Raw genomic sequence first — 18,928 nt, forward strand, 5'->3', positions numbered from 1 at the left:
ATTCTGGGAGGGTACGAGCAGTTGCAATGACTTTTGTGTAGTCGCTTTCTGTTGAATGAATCTGGTGTTGGCGTGAATTATTTTTTCGTTGAACTTCGGAGGGGATAATATGCTGAGGTTGTGAGAAATAGGCTCGCTTTTTGCATGAGGAGGGGACAAATGACTTTCCGATACTACCCGTCGACGTGCTCCTTGGCTGTCTATTGGAATGTTTCATAGCTTGCAAAGTACTTCGAGTGGGATAGCTGTGGTGCTGCTCACTCTAGTCACCAGGTGGAGAGGGCCCTGGGCCTCGACACTGGTGGACAACAGATGGTGGATCGATGATGCTACAACACGTGGGAAAGCTACTCTAAAACACCTGCTGGGACCTCAAACACCTCCAAGACACCTTCCTCAAATGGACTGACCCCTGATGCCAAACACCCTACTACACCGAGTAACCATATCAACTCTAAATATATTCTAAAGCCTAAGATAGACTTTCTGTATGTAAGCGCGGGGATCGGACCGAAGGTACATCAATTCAGTGAAAGGGATAAGAATAACGCACCAGTAAATCAGCGAGGACATAGGACAGACAGACGGACAAGGATGCGAAGGCCTAAGGGGAGGCGCATGAGCGCACATGAAAGGCGCGAGTGCGTGTAAGGCGCGTGAACGAGGCGCGTATGTAGGGTGCACGCGTGAGAGCGCATATGACTAATCCTTCGGATAAGAGCTGGAACGTGTGGGGAATTATGTGGGTAATAGGGCCGTATATTCCGCATTGAGAGATGCGAGTCTCTACATCTCCTGGGGACTTACATTCTGAGTGTCCCCACTCAGCGCTATAACACAGGATTTTGGACTTGAAGAAGTGGTGATAGACAGGGGTCATGTGATCGCAAGAGTAGGGCCATTCCTTTGATGATCGCGAGCATCGCTGATCGAATCGATGGAATTATTGGTAAGAGATGGATGTGTTCTCACGATCCCTTGTCTTCCTTCTTATCAATACCATCATGCCTCCTTTCACTGCCACTATGCTGAACACCACCCCCTCTCCAGAACCCGAGCCTGTGGCGCAAGGTCACCCTGAGGATGCGCCTATGGCTGACACTAGCGCCAAATCCAATACCGATTGTCTCCTCAGCGCCTGGGCCTCTTCCTTGGTGTCATTGGAAGCGTGTGTCATGGTGGCGCCTGATCTCAAGCCAGAGCTCCTCGAGGATCAAGAGATGTGGATGCGCGAGTGGCATTCTGTGCTCGTGAGTGTGCCTTACATGTCCCGCTTTGTGTCATCTGACCATCCTAGGCAACCTTGAACAGCTGTTCCGAGCGCGCAGGTGTACTGGGCATGGAGTTGGATATGGACGAAAAGAGTGCAGAGTTCCTGAAGCAGGGGCGCAAGGGTTGTAAGGAGATTGAGGCGCTGGTGAAGGGATGGAAGGCGAAGGCGATTGAGACTGTTCCAGAGGCGCCTCCCAAGCGCGCTGCGCACGCCACTGACGCTACCGATGCTGAGGCGCGCACTGCTGATGTGTCTGGTACAGATGTGGCCGAACAGGTGCATTCCTTTATGTCTCATTGTTGTGCTACTCTACTGATGCATTCTGTTGTATTAGCGCAAGGTTGGGCGTATGTCTGTCGTCAAAGCGCCACACTGCACCAGCTGCGCCAACAAGAATCAGGACTGCGGAGGCGCGCCTGGCAGGTGGTGCCCTCCTTGTGATGTTTCCAAGCGCGCGTGTTCCTTCTGTAAGTTGCGCCTTGGGGATATTTGTTGGCGCACTACTAATGCCTTTGATTAGCTAAGCGCAAGACTTCAGATGGACCTAAGGCGCGTCCGCGCAAGCCAATGCCTAAGCACCCTATGGTTGTTGAGTCTGCAAAGGAGACCGCTTCCTCTATTGCGGTTGAAGAAGAAGAAGGGTCTGAGGGTTCTGGCATGGATGTGATGATTGTTGATGAGCGCACTGTGCAGGATAAGGTTGTGTGTGCCTCGCGTGATGTCCCTGTGCATGCCGTTGGTCCTTTGGTGTCTGGTTCTGCGCCTAAGGGAAAAGGCAAGTTCAAGGGACCAGAGGAGGAGTTGAGAGAAGCTCAGGCTGAGACCGCGCGCCTGAGGGAGGAAAATGCGCTTATGCACGCATCTGCTTTGAAGATGTGCCAGTATGTGCGCGCCCAGCAGGCGGACCTCCTGGCGCTGTCCAACAAACTTTTTTCCATGTCCCAAGACTGGTCTGACTTTGAGGAGCGCGTCAATGCCTCTCTTAACTAGATGCTTCTGTGTTTGTTTTCCTAAGCGCCAATGCGCCTGTGCAATAGATCCAGTTTGTCTTGTGTCCCATGTCCATGTCCATGTCCTCGTCTGATTTACCGGGCTATGAATTAAAATTATAAGTATGTAAGTAAGGCGCGAGCGCGAAACAAGATCAAGGTAATGCGATAGACTTTACTAGGTTTTCTGCGGGGGTGCGCGCCCATCTTGTCTTCTTCGCGCATCTTTCGTCATCTATTCCTGCTATATTGCGCCTTGCGCATACAGGGTGGTGGCGCGCGATTTCTAAGGAAAAGTAAAAGTGCATGGCGCGGCGCGCACGTTAGAAGGTGAAGATCTATGGGTGAGATTATGCGCACGCTATACAAGTAAGGTAGTTAGTAGTATGTACTTGCGGAATATCAGTATTTTTGTGTTCTGTCATCATATTTTAGAGTCTGTGGGGATTATGTGCAGGCAATGCACGTTATATGAGACAAATGATAGAAACTGATATCACCAGACAAAACCCAGGGTAAAACTGAGAGTATGTACGTAATGGAATGTTTTTGTTTTTGTTCTTGTTTTTCTGGTATTTTTGTTTTTATGTTTCTGAGGAATGTGTGGGGATGCGGATATAATTGGGCGATGTGCGGAATGGGGGGGTATTGTCGCGCGCGCTAATCATCTTGTGCATGCTCGGGCTCGTCTTCTTCGGGTTCTATGGTTTTATAAGCTTCTAGTTCGTCGATGCTCTCGTCGTCCACTCCAGTCATTTGGGTTACCGATACGCACTCCCCGCTACGTGGATAATAAGGGATGATGCGGAACGCGGCGAACCGGAGTTTTGAGATCACGCCGTCCAACTCGGCCAGCATATATGAGCCTCCCTTCGTGCGGCGCACTACGATCATAGGTCCCAAATAGCATGGCTTCGTCTTCTTGCTTAATTCGTATTCGACCTTTGAGTTGCGCACCAATACCAAGGTGCCGGGTTTGAAGTTGTGTGACTTGATAGACGCGCGGAAGCATTTCTCAAAATCGCGTATCGACTTGAAGCGCGCCGCGACTACTTTATCTCTGATCGTGTTGATATCTTCCATGTGTTTCTGAATTTGGCGCGCGCGCCATGCTATAAAATCAGTAGTGGTGAATGCGCCTCAGCTCAGCAAGGGCGCGAGGAATGTCGCTTCAGTGAGATCAAAGGAAAATATTGGCTCGATGCCGTGCATCATGAAATAGGGCGATAAACCCATCACTTTGTGAATGGTGATGCGCTCTGCCCAGAACACTGAATGGGCTACCTGATACCAGTGTGACTCATCTCCATCGCAGCTTTTAATGATGGCCTCCTGGACATCGCGGTGTCGTCGTTCGACTATACTGTTTGCCTGAGAATTATATGGCGAGATGCGGATTAGGTGTATTTTATATTTGCGCACGAGTTCGTCTACTGCGAGCCTGTATGCGGGCGCGTTGTCCATTACTATCTCTGTGATCCGACCCCACCTACACAAGAGCTCCTCGAAAATAAATGCGGTTAGCACGTGAGTATTTTCTTTGCGCAGCATGCGCCATTCAGGGTATGATGTTAGTGCACATCGCGCTTGCACAAGGTATTCAAACCCTCCTGCTCTGGGCATCTTCATCGTGTTGATGTGCACTTTGCGGAATAGACCACCTGGCATTGGCACAATTGGAGGAATATGCAATTTGCACATTTGGCTCACTTGGCATTCATGACACATCCGCGCATACCACTTGATGTCTTCCCTGATGTGCGGCCACCAAAAGCGCAGCCGTAGGTGCGCGCTGACGGTATAAGCACCCTTGTGCCCTAAATCGTCATGCGCCTCCTTGAGAACTCGATAGCGTTGACTTGGGGGCAGCACAAGTTGATGTTTGCCATTTGATACTTTGCGCCATAAGTTGCCTTCCAGGATGAAGTAACGCGCTGTGTTGTTGACGAACTTTTTGAATTCTTGATCTGAAACGTCAGTGGGTCTTTCGCGCAAGGAGAGGAACTGTTTCATCATGGTCATCAGCGCGTCCTGCTCGCGCACCGCGTCCGAGCATGGAATATCAGGTTCTAATTTCTCTGTCTGCATGACATCGAAATATACGCGCAGCGTTGGGGTGCGAGCAGTCTGCGAGATGAAACACGTGCGATGCGCTTCATGGCGCATGTCTGCCGAGCCGCCTGCTATATGTCATGTGCGATCATTCAGAAGTGCGATAGCAAACGAGTATGCATGATCAATCCAATCCTCATGATTGTCGTCCTCTATGGGATCTTCATCAGCGGGCGGTCTCCTTGAGAGACCATCAACGCCTTTGTGCTTGTGCATGGGTACATGAACAAGTTTGAACGAAAATAAGAGGATGCCTGTGATCCATCGATTGATGGTCGCGTTCGGTTGCAAATCTGGATTATTGATCATACCTTTGATATATTTCGCATCGACCTCCACTGTGAGGTTCTTGACTCCAAATATGTATATGTGCACGGCGCGCAGCGCGTGGAAAAGTCCAAAGAGCTCTAGCTTCGCTTGGGAGTAGCACTTCTCCATGTCATTTAGCGTGATGGAGCCGAATCGATTTGGGTAGCGCTTCCCATCTTCGCCTACTTGCAGCAAGATGAGTCCGATGGCAATATTAGAAGTATCAACCGCTAAAATGACTTCGCGCTCGCTCTCATAATCGATGCGCCTTAGCGCGGGCGACCTTAGAATTGAGTCCTTGAGGGTCTGCATGGCTTGGCATTGTTCAGGTCCAAATACAAATGGCGCGTCCTTTCTAGTGAGGTCAATTAGTGGGTGCGTGATGCGCGAGAAATCGCGAATGAATATGCGCAAGACGCCGCAAGTTCCTAAGAATCCGCGCACTTGTGACTGATTTTTGGGTTCAGGCCAGTCGCGAATCTTCTGCACTTTGGATTCTTCCGGTACGTGCCCTTCAAATGTACACTTGTGCCCAATGATAATAGCTGTGGGCACGGCTAGAACGAATTTTGATGCGGAGACGGTTGCGCCTACATTCTCCAAGCGCTGGAGGATGCGATTAACAACGATACAATGTTCCCATATGAAGCGTCAGATTCCTGGGTTTTCTGGTATAGCCTCATATGAACCGTCTTCGCGCTGATAGCGCGTTCATACTGATTTGATCGGGACATCATCCACAAATGGCGACGTGAATTCTGGGATCTCATGTTGCAGAATGAAGGCGGTATCGCCTTGGTAAACCTGAACAGCATTAGCATGCCCTTGAGGAAGGGTGGTCAGCCGGTGAGGACCCAAGGGCATTCCAAAGGTTGTCAGGTCGCGCGAGTTCACGTGAAGCGCGCACTGGTCATATCCTGAATATAAATCCAATATAGCGTATACTGCGTAACCCGCAAATGATTCTGTGAGAAGCTCGACAAACGGGGGAAGTGATGCGTCGTAAATTGTTACCGCGTTGAGTGGCTGCAGATCATGAACTAGGCGCAAGGATTTTCCGTCTTTCTTGACGACGCAGAACCAGCGCGAGCGATACGCGGCTGTCGATGGCTCGTATACTCCTGATGCAATCTTTTCCTTGATGATGCGCACAACTTCATCTAAGGTGGCTGGCGGGATCGGAATATTGCATTGAGACCACGGGGTGTGCGGAACTGTAGGGATCTTGTACGGCGGGAAGTAGGTTTCATTGAGATGCCCGCGCTCTGAGGCATCCCATGCAAAGGCGAGTTCGTGGACGCGAACTAGCCAGCGCACTAATTTGAGTTCCTCTGGCCAAAGCCAGTTCGCTGGATCAAGGTCTAGTTTGTCTGCGCGCTCCTGCGTGAAGCGCGCGCCTGGAGAGAATTCTGGGGGATGGGTGGGTAAGTCAGGTAACCCTGCTAACAGGTCTTTGGGCAATTGGCGCACTACCCTATACTCTGCGGGCATAGTGGTAGGCACGGTGCGCACTTTCTTCGTGACTGGCTTATAGACCAGCGCATGAAGCACGGGATCATAATAATAATCAGAATTGAAGGCGTCGATCATTGCCTGATCTATAATGGACTGCATGGATGTTAGATGTGCATAATGCGCGGAATACTGCGGAACAGATGATGAAGAAATTTGATGTACAACTACAGGAGGTAATGCATTGTTGCTCCTTAAGAGCGAGGGATGAGGAGCACCTTCCGCGCACGCGATGCGCAACACGTCAGGCACCATGCGAGAAGGTGAAGTGTGATGCAATAAAGAAAATGATTGAGGAAACAAGTGCATATAGGTGTCTCCCCGCAAATGCTGTGGATCATCGAAACTTAAAAACCCTTATCCTCCTCCTTGAGCGTGTGCGAGTGCGCTGGATTAGCGCACTTCGTGTCTCTTGCGAGCGAATGCTTGACCCAAGGTAGGGTTGGAATGCGCAGTTCCTTGCACGTGTTAGGGTCGGTCAGTAAGAGATCCTGTTCCCCATCGGGGAGATCAAAGGTGCGACATGAAGTCAGCTTAAAGAATGGGCGCCCTAGTAAAACCTCGAAGGTTGCGCGTTTGATGACTTGGACTTGGAAGTACAAGGGCCCTGCGCCGAAATCAAGCGGAACGTTCTCCACAACACCTAGTGTCGAGTCGCGTGACGTATTTACCGATTCCATGTTAAGGCTATGGTCTGATCTGAGCAGTACACCGAGCTCCTTCCATACTTCCCTTGGCATGACCACTACCTCGGCACCTTGATCTAAGACACACGTGAGAGTGCGGCCCCCTATTGTCTTTGCGCGTATACAGCGCAAGGGCGCAAAGTGGTCCGCGACAATCTTGCTGTCGTTGCTTCACATGCGCACGCCTTCATACTGGCGTAACCATTGATCGGTCGCGGTGTAGAGACTCATGCCTCTCATTGTGCAATATGGCAGTTTTCACTGGGGAGTACATGACACGAACTTGTAGCATCACTCTGTGTGCTACCTGCAGCTATCTCTATATGAGGCGCAGCTTTCCCGCACAACGCGCGCCATGCGCGCGTACCTTTCCCGCACTTCACGATGTATATGCGCGCGCGCTTTCCCGCGCTGTAGCGCCCTATAGCGCCAGCCATCCAGAAGCATCCATCCACTGTCCACCAAGTTCCCTAGTGCGTATATTTCCATTTCTCATATTTGCATATCATTCCATCTTTATTTTTATCATGGACCCTTACTTACATATATCTTTACATACCTTACTCGGTAGTGCTTCGGCTCCGCATGACAGCGCTTAGGCGCCATACTTAAGCGCCAGCAGTACATACTTACTTACGGACTTACTCACCCACCGGGACTCACTTACTCTCCCACCAGAACGACAGAGGACTTACTGGTTACTACCCACTATTCACCTAGCAGAACATAGTAGAAATCTATTTGTTTACACCTCGCATCTCTCTTCTCTTGTCTTACATCATATCATCACTTAAGCAAACTCACTCTTACTCTCTCTCGTATCTGTATACACGCGCACGCTTTCCCACGCTTCGCGCCATACACGCGCGCATTCCCGCGCCTTGCGCGCACCTGCGCTTTCTCGCGCTTCGCATTGGCCAACCAGTAGCGCTTTCAGCGCATACCTCTAGATCCTTGCTGCACTCGCTTCCCCTTTAGGGTCGAACGCACTTGTCGTCTCAAGTATAGCAGACTAGGCAACGCGCGACCTTACAACATTTATAGGTACAGTCAGGAGCATTGTTTGTGCCTCGCTGTATCGTTGAACCTTCAGCGGGATGTCCTGATAATTTGTGAACTGATACTGCACCTACTGTGATGCGCTTCTTCATCGTGAGTTCATGAAATTGTTGGCGAACATCGGGAGATACAGCTAATAATTCCCTTACAGGAATGCTGAGGTTAGAATCGAGGAGGCGCTCGACAACGAGTTTGTCAGCCTCCTTGTCCTCGAGCGGGAATGCATAACGATATGATGATGATTGAATTGGTGCTGGTGCTGAAGTTGGTGTTGACAATGATGCTGAAGATTGTGAAGGGGATGGTGGTGGTGCTGATGATGATGATGTGGTTGATGATGACGAGGTGCCCTTGGGAGGCGCCTTAGCGCTAGTTGGCGCGCTTGTCGGCGCTACTTTTGCTAATTCTTTTCCTTTACCTTTGTCAGACGAAGCTTGTATTTCGGGAGAGATTATCTCTTCCTCTACTGTAGCTTGTCTTGATGCGGGTCTTGGATGCATGCGCGTTTCACTGGGTACTTCCACGCCATCAAAGCGGACATTTTTACCTTTAGCGTTGTGCTTCTGGTCTCGCTTCGCTGCTACATAGGCTAGTGCCTCTGCCATTAAATCATCTGTCTGATCATCCTCCTCTGACTTGATTTGCGCGACTGTGTGCACAAATGCGGATGACCCTACTTCGATTACTGCGTCGACTTCTTGGGTGCGATAGAAGAGCCCGGCCATCACACTTGCACTAGCGGTTGTGTCCTGCGTTGTGCAGCTCATGTGGTATCGATCTAACCGTTCTTTGAGGAGTCCTCGTCCAGGAATCCACTTGCCATCTGGCAAGACGAGTTTGCGCATCTCCTCGCTAACCTTGCATTTACCTGCGTCAATGTACCTTTGCCTTTCCATGCACTGAGGATAGAAATGTTCGAGACTGCCACAGAAGGTGCAGTCGTTGAACACGGGTGCTTCGCACTTATACTCGTGCTTAGTTACTGTACCTTGCGCGGGTGGTTGTGCTGGCGCAGTAGTGGCAATTAGGTTAGCGAGTGGCGCAGCCTTGGGCGCGCTAGCCGTTGCGCTTAGCGCGGGTGCGTTTGCTGGTAGTACAAACTGTCCAGCTGCGAAAACATTCATGAACGGATATGGGTCCTGCGGGTAATGGTCTGGGAACTTGATCATGAGGCGCGTGCAGACTAGCGCCTGGGTATCTTTAGGAATGCCTTCCATGAATAATCGGTTGTGTTCGGCTTTCCCAATACGGTCTTCTGCCAAAAGCAGTTGCATGACCTTCTTGAATGCGCGCAGATAGCTACTTAATTCCTGGTAAGAAGGCATTGGTTTGTTAGTGTACTCGCGCGCAATGGCTTGTAAGTCCGCGAGCGCGTAGCGCCTTTTGCCATCCCATCCTGGATACATTACCCTCACCTCGTCTAAGAAGGCATTGTAATCGCTTACTTGCGCCTTGGGCATTCCGCCCCATAATTCGTGATCATCGCAGTCGAGGTAGCGGATAATGCCTTTGATGCGGTCAAGTCCTAATAGACCTACTTCATCAGTGAGCTGCTCATATGCGTCGATAAAGTCAGCGAGGTTATCCATGGTGCCGTCGAATTTAGGCACGTCCATTGTTCCACGGATAAGCATTCTGGTTCTTACTGTGGACATGATAGGTGATTGGGATGTTGCGGGCACAGGAGTCTTCTGTCTTGTTAGCGCTTGGTGTGCGTATACAAAGGGGAGATTTGCTACGATAGTTCCGCCTGGAATCGAGTTCGGTGTGCGTGGTGTTTCAAATGCTTCTTGCTTGATCTTCGGTAATCCCACTGTAGAAAGCGCGTTCTCGCGCACAGGGGATGCTGGTGTGTTAAGCGGGGTGTCGGTTAGCGCGCTTAGCGCTGACAGGTTGGAGATAAAAGGAGGTTGATTGGGCGTGTGGAGGAATGCTCCGGGAAGTTGACTTCTTGGGTTATCTATTGCTTCAAAGTCGTCGGACAACTCTTCTTTGGCAGATTCTTCGGGCGAGGGCATTACTGGCAATATCGGTTGCCTAGGCGCACGTGCTAAGAGCGCGAGATCTGGTCATGCGGGTTCTGATACATTGCGCGACCGGCCGCGCGGGGGTTGAAGGAATAAGGGACCTGGTACAATGGATTCAATAGCTCTGTCGAATGCGGTGATGGCTTCTTCTCTAGCTCTGCGACGACTGTTGGGTCTGAGTACCCGACCGGTTGTCTCAGAAGTGTCCCTCGCGGTGGGCTCCAGTTGAAGGTGAGGAATCTTGACTATAGGTGAAACGCTAAAGCTATTGGGGGTTCTACAGCAAGACCAGGAATGAGAATACGACTTGACCCAAAGGACAGCTACTGAGAGAAGTTCCTCTTTAATGTAATGGAGGGAGTCTTCGTCAACTAGACGGGTGGTAACAGGCGCGAGAAGATAACGTGCGCGGAGGCGTGCGAAGGGCGTGCGCGAGCGAAGGATGTGAGGGGCGCGCGCGTATGCGGAAGCGTGCTTTTGAGTGATGGGGGAGGGTGTTCAAGTATAACAGAAGCACGAGCGATGGTAGAATAGTGAAGTATAATCAGATTTCAAGTACTAAGGTGCACTATACAATTTGCAGTATACTCAGATAAGGGAGGAGGGAAAAGTAAGTTAAAAGGAACTTTCCCTCTATTTAAGAAGGGAGATTACGCTATGCGGCGCGCTTCCGAGCGTGGTACCGAACCGAGTAACCATATCAACTCTAAATATATTCTAAAGCCTAAGATAGACTTTCTGTATGTAAGCGCGGGGATCGGACCGAAGGTACATCAATTCAGTGAAAGGGATAAGAATAACACACCAGTAAATCAGCGAGGACATAGGACAGACGGACGGACAAGGATGCGAAGGCCTAAGGGGAGGTGCACGAGCGCACATGAAAGGCGCAAGTGCATGTAAGGCACACGAACAAGGCGCGTATGTAGGGCACGCGCGTGAGAGCGCGTATGACTAATCCTTCGGATAAGAGCTGGAACGTGTAGGGAATTATGTGGGTAATAGGGCCGTATATTCCGCATTGAGAGACGCGAGTCTCTACAACGGGTTGCTTTGAAACCAGGATTCAACCACATGACTCACCTGCATGCCTCAGAATGCAGTTTTGATCTGTGTGTATGCTCCAAATTGAGCCTGCAGCCAGGAGAGATCAGGGTGAGATACCAGGGCTTCGATAGAGTGTTCTGTGAGCCACAGCGAAGGGTGTTGAAACAAAGGCAGGCATTGAAGGGTGGCAGTTGGCTTGGTTCAGTGGATGGGCTGTGTGCAACATTCATTATCACTGTCTGTATAGACAGTTCCAACTATCAGAGGGAAGTGAAGTAGTGGTAGGAGGTAGATATGAAAAACTTACTGTCAAACAATGGTCTGCTACATTCAATGTTTTGCATTCTCCATTTTTCATAGTGGTCAACGATGATTGGTTTGATTGTTCTGAAAAGAGGGTTAGACAGAGTCATACTGAGATTAATTTTATGAGGGATCAATGAAGAGTACATCGTACTTTGATAAAGAATGCTCAATCGTCAGACGGACCTAATTGAGGACAGTGCTGAGTGCCTGACAAAGAATATATCAGTTCCCCATCTAGAGTCAAGTCTACATGTGCAACGTACCTAAATAGTGTCAAGACCTGAGCCCATAAATGAAAGAGCATAGTCTAATTATGAGAGTGTAACTATGAGCTGTAATAAATACATACTTTGGCTTTCCAGAATTCCAAGCCAGGCCTTCTGGTCACTTTGGCCTGGCTTGGCTCAGCCCATGGCTTCAAGCCAGGCTGTGCACATCACTATGATGAGAGCATTTCGCAAGTGGCTATCATGCCTACCAGTGGTGGCACTAGGGCCATGCAAGAGGTGCAAAAGAATATTAAGGGGCATGGTATTAATAGATGGTAGAGAGGTTGGGTCTCTTAGACCACTTTTCCATGACATAGAAAGTGGGTCTCTTAGACCCTTTATTGGTACCAAAAAGTGATGCTTGAGGTGATGTAAATTCAAGAATGATGCAATAGGTCCGCTGGACGGACTAGTACTATGCTGCATTGTAGGATAAGATGGCAGGTAGATAGCTGGATCAGCATAAAATTGATAATTCTGATGAAAATATGGTGAAGGAAAGTCGAGCTTCAGAGGTCAAGTTGGTTAGACTATTGACATGAGTAAATGATCCCAGCAGGCTTACTCTCCTATACCAGAGTGTGCGGGCCACTGCTCCTCTCCACCTAAGAGGTACTGACACATGAATGCAACTAGACATCAAGCAGTGATTCTACGAACTGGATGAGGACTATACATGTGGTGGATCAGCTACTTATATACATGTGGCTACTGCGCACAGACCACACATGGACCATGCTACTGAACTAGGTAGGCAGATGATAAGACTATCCAAAGTAGGTAAGTGGTGTAGGAACTGATTCCTGGCTAGGCTTGTAGAGACTGTTTTACCTAGTGTTATGTTTGCACCTTAGCTTACATAAGAAAGGAACCTTTTTACCAGTTACCAGTATGAGTCTGAGTCTTCAGCAAGTTTTCATTATATTTCCTCTCCTCTGAGCCTTGAGCCTGGTCCAGAAACCCTTTAGGGTCGAATAGCAGCTAGGTTCTGCAGGACCCAACACATTGTTCTGAATCACCATCAGAATTATTGTACCCACAGCGGTAATGATTCAAACTCCAACATACGGTTGGTTAGATGTAAGGTGCAGAGGATAACTTGAATGCAGCACAGGAGAGTTGAAAAAATGATTGCCAGAAGTCACAGGATTTGACAAAGTAGTGCCATTGTCTGCATTATCCTGCAAGGTGCCGCTATTGGCCTGTCCCATTGATGATGGAGCAGCCAGATTCTTTGAACGTGTTTTTCCTGTCTGGAAGAGTGCAGAAAAACATAGATTGTCAGCAAAGTGCCAATTTTCAGTGTCAGCAAGAAACTCTCTGATTCTCACCCTGAGTTCCTCAACTGTCCCATCTCTCAAAATCTTGAGAGCACCAGCAAGTGCAATAAAATCATCCTTGCACCGAAGCATCGAGAATGCATCAAATGTCTTTGACTTAATGTCATGTTCAATCTGAGCATGACGCACTTCATCTTTGGACTTCTTTTTAGCCTGTTTCTCCACAGGACCACATTAGCCTTATCTTTTTCCCACTGCTCCTCTTCCGCTTTGTTGAAGTCCTCCTCAAGCTCTCGGTGTGTCACAAAATGAGCTCGTAATTTGACAGATTTCCTCGGCTGCTTCTTTTTCTTGAAATTCTCTAACTCCAGTCAAGATTGAGCCAATGCCTGCTGTGCCATTGTGCAGTGCACATTCACAGCACTGAGCTGTGCAGTAAGGACCTGCATTGTCTGAACTAATACCCCAGCCTGCTGATACTACATGTGCTGAAGTTCTTGCCAAAGATCCTCCTTTGTTAGTGTCATTGCCTGGACATACAAGGGGATGACTGGATGTGGGATGGGGCCTGGTAGTTGTGGTGTCAAGCAAGTGGTGCAGGTGTTGTCATCTTCCTCTTCCTCTGATTCTGACTCTGACTCTGAGTCATGTTCATCAACTGGCATAGGGAAAAAATCATTATCATTCTCCAAGTCCTTGTTTTCATAGCTGCTGTCCAGCCTCATCAACTCGTCGACTTCATCAGTTGCCACTGGCATTGGAGAGGAGACTTTGGCAGGATACAATGGTGGAAGATGTGCAGTGGTTGAATGAATCAAGCTTGGTGTGAAGTCTTTGTCTGTGAAGACCAATGGATTGAGAGGATAGATACCAGTTTTTTTGAATGCTTTCTGGATGAGTTCTGGAGTGATGACGTAGTGAATGGCCATGTATTCATGAATAAAATTATAACAGTCAATTTCAACCCCATCAGCAAGGTGTTTGTCACAATGTTTGGTTCAAGCATGCTGCACAGATGAAAACACACCCACATCCAGTGGTTGCATTTTGTGTGTGGTTTTCGACGGAAAGGCATGGATTATGACACCATTATCATAAGCTGCCCTTTGAATAGTGCTTTGTTCATGTGAACCATGACCATCAACAGTCAAAACAATTGCACCTATTATTCCCACATATCCCAGTTAGTAAAGTGGTACCATGGTTATCACAGAACCACTTAATTAAGCCTGAAGGCATTCCTATGCAGCACCGGTGGTGCACACTGGCAGGTTCTATAGAGTTCTACTTAGCTTTTCTACCTTATGTATGTAGTATATAGCACCAGCGGTGGCACACTGCCAGTTTATTTAATAACATGGCTCAATTTGGCAACTTCGTCACCTCACATAAGCAGCGCAGTGCCGCCACCCTTGCACTCATCATCTACCATGATGAGCTCATACATCGTCACCTTTTCCACCAGTTTTTTTCTCATTTCTTCTACTCTATGGTACAACTACGTCTTAGAATGACAACCGAGGTATTGTTGTCTAACTTGCTTGCAATCAGGCAATAAATCAACATAGTATGTGGGAAACCTCCTCAACGCCCTTCTTATCATCAACCATATCTGCAGCTTCACCATTGCCCTTGAACATGTGAACCCGCCACTCTGTAGGTGGTGTCTCTAGCAAGTGTGTTGTCCACGTTGGCCCCAAACCAAGGACACTCCGTGTTGGAGCCTTGCATCAATGGCAAGAAGATGCACGCGAGCCTCATGCCTCACTCCTCAAGAGTATGATTCTTTCTTCTTATTGGAGTCATACTTATGATCTTCCAGAGCTTCCTTCGAGAGAACGCAAGCGGCTACTGGGTGCTGAGAGCAATCAGAGCAGACCAGGCTCTTCATCCGCAACACCATCCGATACCTTTGACTTTTCAGCCTATGACATGGACATAGATGCTATGCTGCCTCCTCCTGGTGAAGAGGGTTTCACTGTCAGTCATGCGGGAGATGAAGTCGCCCTTTATAAAGAACTAGAGCAAATTACAATGGCTTAACCAAGGTATGTTCTTGCTCATCAGTTTGTGGGCAATGCACTCACTCAGAAACCATCAACAGAAGGGTAGATACCCATGATCGCTCTGAACGCATTGCATGCCAAGTTGCAGACTGGGCTTCTCAATACAATGACCTAACAGATGCTCTTCTGAGGTATATGAACACCCTCCTCTCTCGGACAATGCGTCAGAAAACTTTTCAATCGAGGTTGTAGATATATTCAGTATGTTGCATTCTATAGTGCAGTGTTTGCATTCTTAACCTTAACCTGCTTGTAGAGCGCTGTGTGCGCACTTTCAGAAGTGTCTCACCATTTTTAAATGTGTCCCTACTCCACTATGGCTGCATAGGTAGCTTGCCTATTCGCCCAACGACTGCTATAACTATCCGCACCCTCGATGTATACCGGCAAAGTCACTGAGTCTGCCCATGATTCAGTATCCAAGCTCAAGCAAAAATGCTGTGTGCCCTTCATCATGTAAGTACGTCTCATGTCATTCGCTTCTAGTACTTGTACTTACATACAATTAGGTTCATTTTCACCACCATCTAGCCGAACAGCTTTGTGTGGCATATGATGTTTATCTTGAACTCAATCGCCGTATAAACTCCCACCTGGATAAATTCCTGGGTCGTGACATGGACAATTGGCGCATTCTTAACTCATGCCCAGCATGCCAATACAGCCTCGTAGATGAGCCACCTCTTGAGTTTTCTTTTCTCTGTGCATGTGATGGCAACAACTCTGCTAAACTCGTTGATCCCGCAATATGCAGTGGCAAGGAAAGTCCAGACCCTTGCTCAGAGATGTCGTCAATCTGGCTGACCAAGTCCTATGTCAACCAATTCAAAGACAAAGTTTGATCAGCTTGTGCTCATCAAGGGCAGCAACGGCCTGCTTCCAGTGACCCTGATGATCGGTGGATTGACGAGCCTGACTCAAATGACTCTGCAGAGCCATCCAGTGTCTGCATGGACCGTTGGCGCAATGCAGCTCCCAAGTCTCGGAAAAAAATGTTTGCTATCTTCAAGCAGTCCGGCATTGTTGTCACCGTCTGTTGGCATGGTGTAGGTATACAACACAGAGTGGGGCTATACAAAGATGGCTCCAAACTGATATCTTCATGTTGTGGTCTTGCACTGCCTAGTCTGCTATACTTGGTGACAAGTGTGTTCGACCCAGGGGTCTGCGGTCTGGGAATAGTTTTTGGGGTGAGTGGGTGATGTGAGGTCAATAATCCGAGCGCAGGAAACAATGTCCGAAGGTATAATTACGATGTCCGATGCAAAAGCGTCAGGTCCAATGTTTTTTGAGGTTTGGGTTTTGGGTTTTGGGTTTTTGGGTTTGGGTTTGGGTTTGGGTTTGGGGTATCAGAAATTAATAGTGATGTGATAGCGAGTGTCGGGAAAGCGAGCGGTGTGCGCAATAATGACGATGACAGATACGGACGGTGAAGGAACAATGATATTCGCAATGCCAACTAAGAACTACGAAATATTGGGTTTGACCCCTAAGCATCGGAGACAATTCTCCTCTACTCGGATGATGATGATGCTATGGGGAGTCCAATATTTATGTAGATACATAGAAATCCAGAACCCTATAGGCGAAAGTAGTAGCGCAATATTTCGGATCCGATGTCCTATGTAATAAGACATGATGTACTGTGGACCATGGGAATACATGTAATAATGTGGTCGACAATGTTAGGGATGTGAAAACAAGTAACTACGCACCTAGTGGGGCTAGTGCAATGAAAATGGACATAGGTAGGATGAGTGCGCGCGATATCCGATCGGCCGATGCAAAACCCGATGCAAAACCTGATGTCTGATGTCCGATGTTTTTGGGTTTGGTGCGTATTGAGTCGGATATGATAGGGAATGTTTTGGATAATGATTAGCATTCAACATGCATCAGAAAATAGACCTCTACGAGGCCACAAAAACTCCAAGTCCTACAATGGGTTTTTGCTTACGATATGTGACATGGTCCGAAGTGGTGAACTGTATGTATTTCAATTTGTGCTCTTTCTATATATAACACTTACTTGTTGGCAGGATGAAATACCCAATTGCTAGTGTGAAGAAGCTGATGGACATTTTTGGCAGCAACATCCTTTTTGGTTATGACATCAAATGTGCATTCGAGAAGATCCTCCTTCGCAGCTCGCTTGCAGATGATGTGAAGAGACTCAACCTGCAGGGCATTGTGCCTGCTTTTCACAGGCATGCGCACAATCGTCTTTGCCAACTCAAGCATCATTCAAAGCACAAAGTCAGTGCTGGGAAAGAAGACTTTGAGACATGCAAACGTGTTTTCTCTGAGTCAAATGCACTTGCTTGCGAGATTCAAAACACCACTAACTTCCGCCGCCATCAAGCCTTGGATGAACACTTCTCTTTCACTGACATGGACAGGTATGCTGCGCTATGTAAGTCCCTGTTCGTTTCTTTAACTCTAGGTTAACAATTCACATAGCCGATGTAGCACTCAGCCTCCGGCTGAGCTCATATTGGCCTATTTTGTTACACCTTTATTTACAGTCATTTTCCTCTCAATAGGTTCGCACTTTTACTGCTTACCTAATGATGTTTCCCTTCACCTAGTACCCTGACACCTGCACTCCAAACCCCACACAGTTTCTACTGAATACTCACTGTTTTGCTATCCCAGTATGCCTGATGCCTCCGATAGGTAGTTACAGGCTGTAGTTTTGTCGAAAGCTCCTGGTATTAGATTCCCCACTTCCTACCTGCTGTCCAGGAATTACTATTTGCTGTGTTTGCATCACTTTCACTTTCCTCCTGAGCTCTGGCCTCATCAGAAGCCCTTGGGCTGAACATACTGCTCCCCTGTACTTGCCCAGCCCATATCTTTCTTTTACACTGACTTCATCTATAACAATTATGTCCAAGCACTGACATCAATATCAACCACGGGCATTTTTCTCATGAACTTCACTGCATCAAACCCTACCACCAACATTAATTTTTAAGCTGATCTGGATGACAAGCGTCTTTTTTTACAACGGCTCACACGCAAGAAGGATGAATCTACCATCAAAGTCAATTACGTCAAGGCATTGAATGATTATGATGAGGCACAGTTAGTATTTGTCTTTCGGCTATGCTTGTACCAACATTACACTATATCAGGCTTGCATATGAATCAGCATGAGCGGAGTTTGTGAAGCTCGACTTATGACCAAATTATTCTTCTGTGGACACCGGGAATATTCAACGCCGTCACACCCATGCCACGGTCAAATGTGATCAGAAGTGAGTGTCTGGTGTAAATGAGCTTGAGTGACGACTAGCATACGATGTACTTGGTATTGCCGACTGAATAACCAAATTGAAGTATGTTGATGCATGCCATTGTGAGGCTGTTGAGCGCATACTTAATCTATAACTGAGTTGCATGGACTTAATTGTAACTAGTGTATGATGTACCGGTCATACTTCAACAACAGTTGCATGATGACGAGACATTTGACATCATCCACTGCCTTGTGGAAAAGACGATGAGTAATGTGCGACTGTGCTTTGATGTGCTCAGGGTGGTTTACGTCCCATCTCGAGGATAGTGCCATTTGATGTTCATAATCAACGACTACCTCCAGCTTCTGATCACATTTGACCGTGGCATGGGTGTGACGGCGTTGAATATTCCCGGTGTCCACAGAAGAATAATTTGGTCATAAGTCGAGCTTCACAAACTCCGCTCATGCTGATTCATATGCAAGCCTGATATAGTGTAATGTTGGTACAAGCATAGCCGAAAGACAAATACTAACTGTGCCTCATCATAATCATTCAATGCCTTGACGTAATTGACTTTGATGGTAGATTCATCCTTCTTGCGTGTGAGCCGTTGTAAAAAAAGACGCTTGTCATCCAGATCAGCTTAAAAATTAATGTTGGTGGTAGGGTTTGATGCAGTGAAGTTCATGAGAAAAATGCCCGTGGTTGATATTGATGTCAGTGCTTGGACATAATTGTTATAGATGAA

At 47.9% G+C, this 18,928-nt stretch overlaps 5 protein-coding genes across 5 annotated transcripts; 3 read left to right on the forward strand and 2 right to left on the reverse strand.

Annotated features, from left to right (window-relative positions):
• Positions 1–992: 992 nt before the first annotated feature.
• On the forward strand, positions 993–1,978 carry F5147DRAFT_709890 (uncharacterized protein; the record flags this gene model as incomplete). Its single annotated transcript, XM_041438235.1, has 4 exons — positions 993–1,250; positions 1,298–1,549; positions 1,608–1,740; positions 1,794–1,978. Coding segments are annotated over 3 exons (339 nt in total), but the record flags the coding sequence as incomplete, so codon positions are not given.
• A 4,564-nt stretch (positions 1,979–6,542) lies between these two features.
• On the reverse strand, positions 6,543–9,958 carry F5147DRAFT_776858 (uncharacterized protein; the record flags this gene model as incomplete). The annotated part of the gene is made up of 3 exons (XM_041441907.1): positions 6,543–6,958; positions 7,826–7,909; positions 7,969–9,958. The coding sequence occupies 3 exons, from the start codon at positions 9,956–9,958 to the stop codon at positions 6,543–6,545; spliced, it is 2,490 nt and encodes an 829-aa protein (XP_041289593.1).
• Positions 9,959–12,553: 2,595 nt separating this feature from the next.
• F5147DRAFT_776859 (uncharacterized protein) lies at positions 12,554–13,798 on the reverse strand (the record flags this gene model as incomplete). Its single annotated transcript, XM_041441908.1, has 4 exons — positions 12,554–12,599; positions 12,658–12,842; positions 12,921–13,082; positions 13,421–13,798. 4 exons carry the CDS (start codon positions 13,796–13,798, stop codon positions 12,554–12,556), a joined length of 771 nt encoding a protein of 256 aa, XP_041289594.1.
• A 428-nt stretch (positions 13,799–14,226) lies between these two features.
• On the forward strand, positions 14,227–17,478 carry F5147DRAFT_776860 (uncharacterized protein; the record flags this gene model as incomplete). The annotated part of the gene is made up of 9 exons (XM_041441909.1): positions 14,227–14,361; positions 14,421–14,436; positions 14,530–14,646; positions 14,692–14,849; positions 15,445–15,771; positions 15,802–15,981; positions 16,062–16,081; positions 16,975–17,348; positions 17,396–17,478. The coding sequence occupies 9 exons, from the start codon at positions 14,227–14,229 to the stop codon at positions 17,476–17,478; spliced, it is 1,410 nt and encodes a 469-aa protein (XP_041289595.1).
• Positions 17,479–17,912: 434 nt separating this feature from the next.
• On the forward strand, positions 17,913–18,107 carry F5147DRAFT_581916 (uncharacterized protein; the record flags this gene model as incomplete). The annotated part of the gene is made up of 1 exon (XM_041431620.1): positions 17,913–18,107. A coding segment is annotated over one exon (195 nt), but the record flags the coding sequence as incomplete, so codon positions are not given.
• Between the last annotated feature and the right edge of the window lie 821 nt (positions 18,108–18,928).

The sequence above is a fragment of the Suillus discolor genome (genome assembly GCF_016758755.1).
Source record: "Suillus discolor strain FC423 chromosome Unknown F5147scaffold_53, whole genome shotgun sequence".
Lineage (NCBI taxonomy): Eukaryota > Fungi > Basidiomycota > Agaricomycetes > Boletales > Suillaceae > Suillus > Suillus discolor.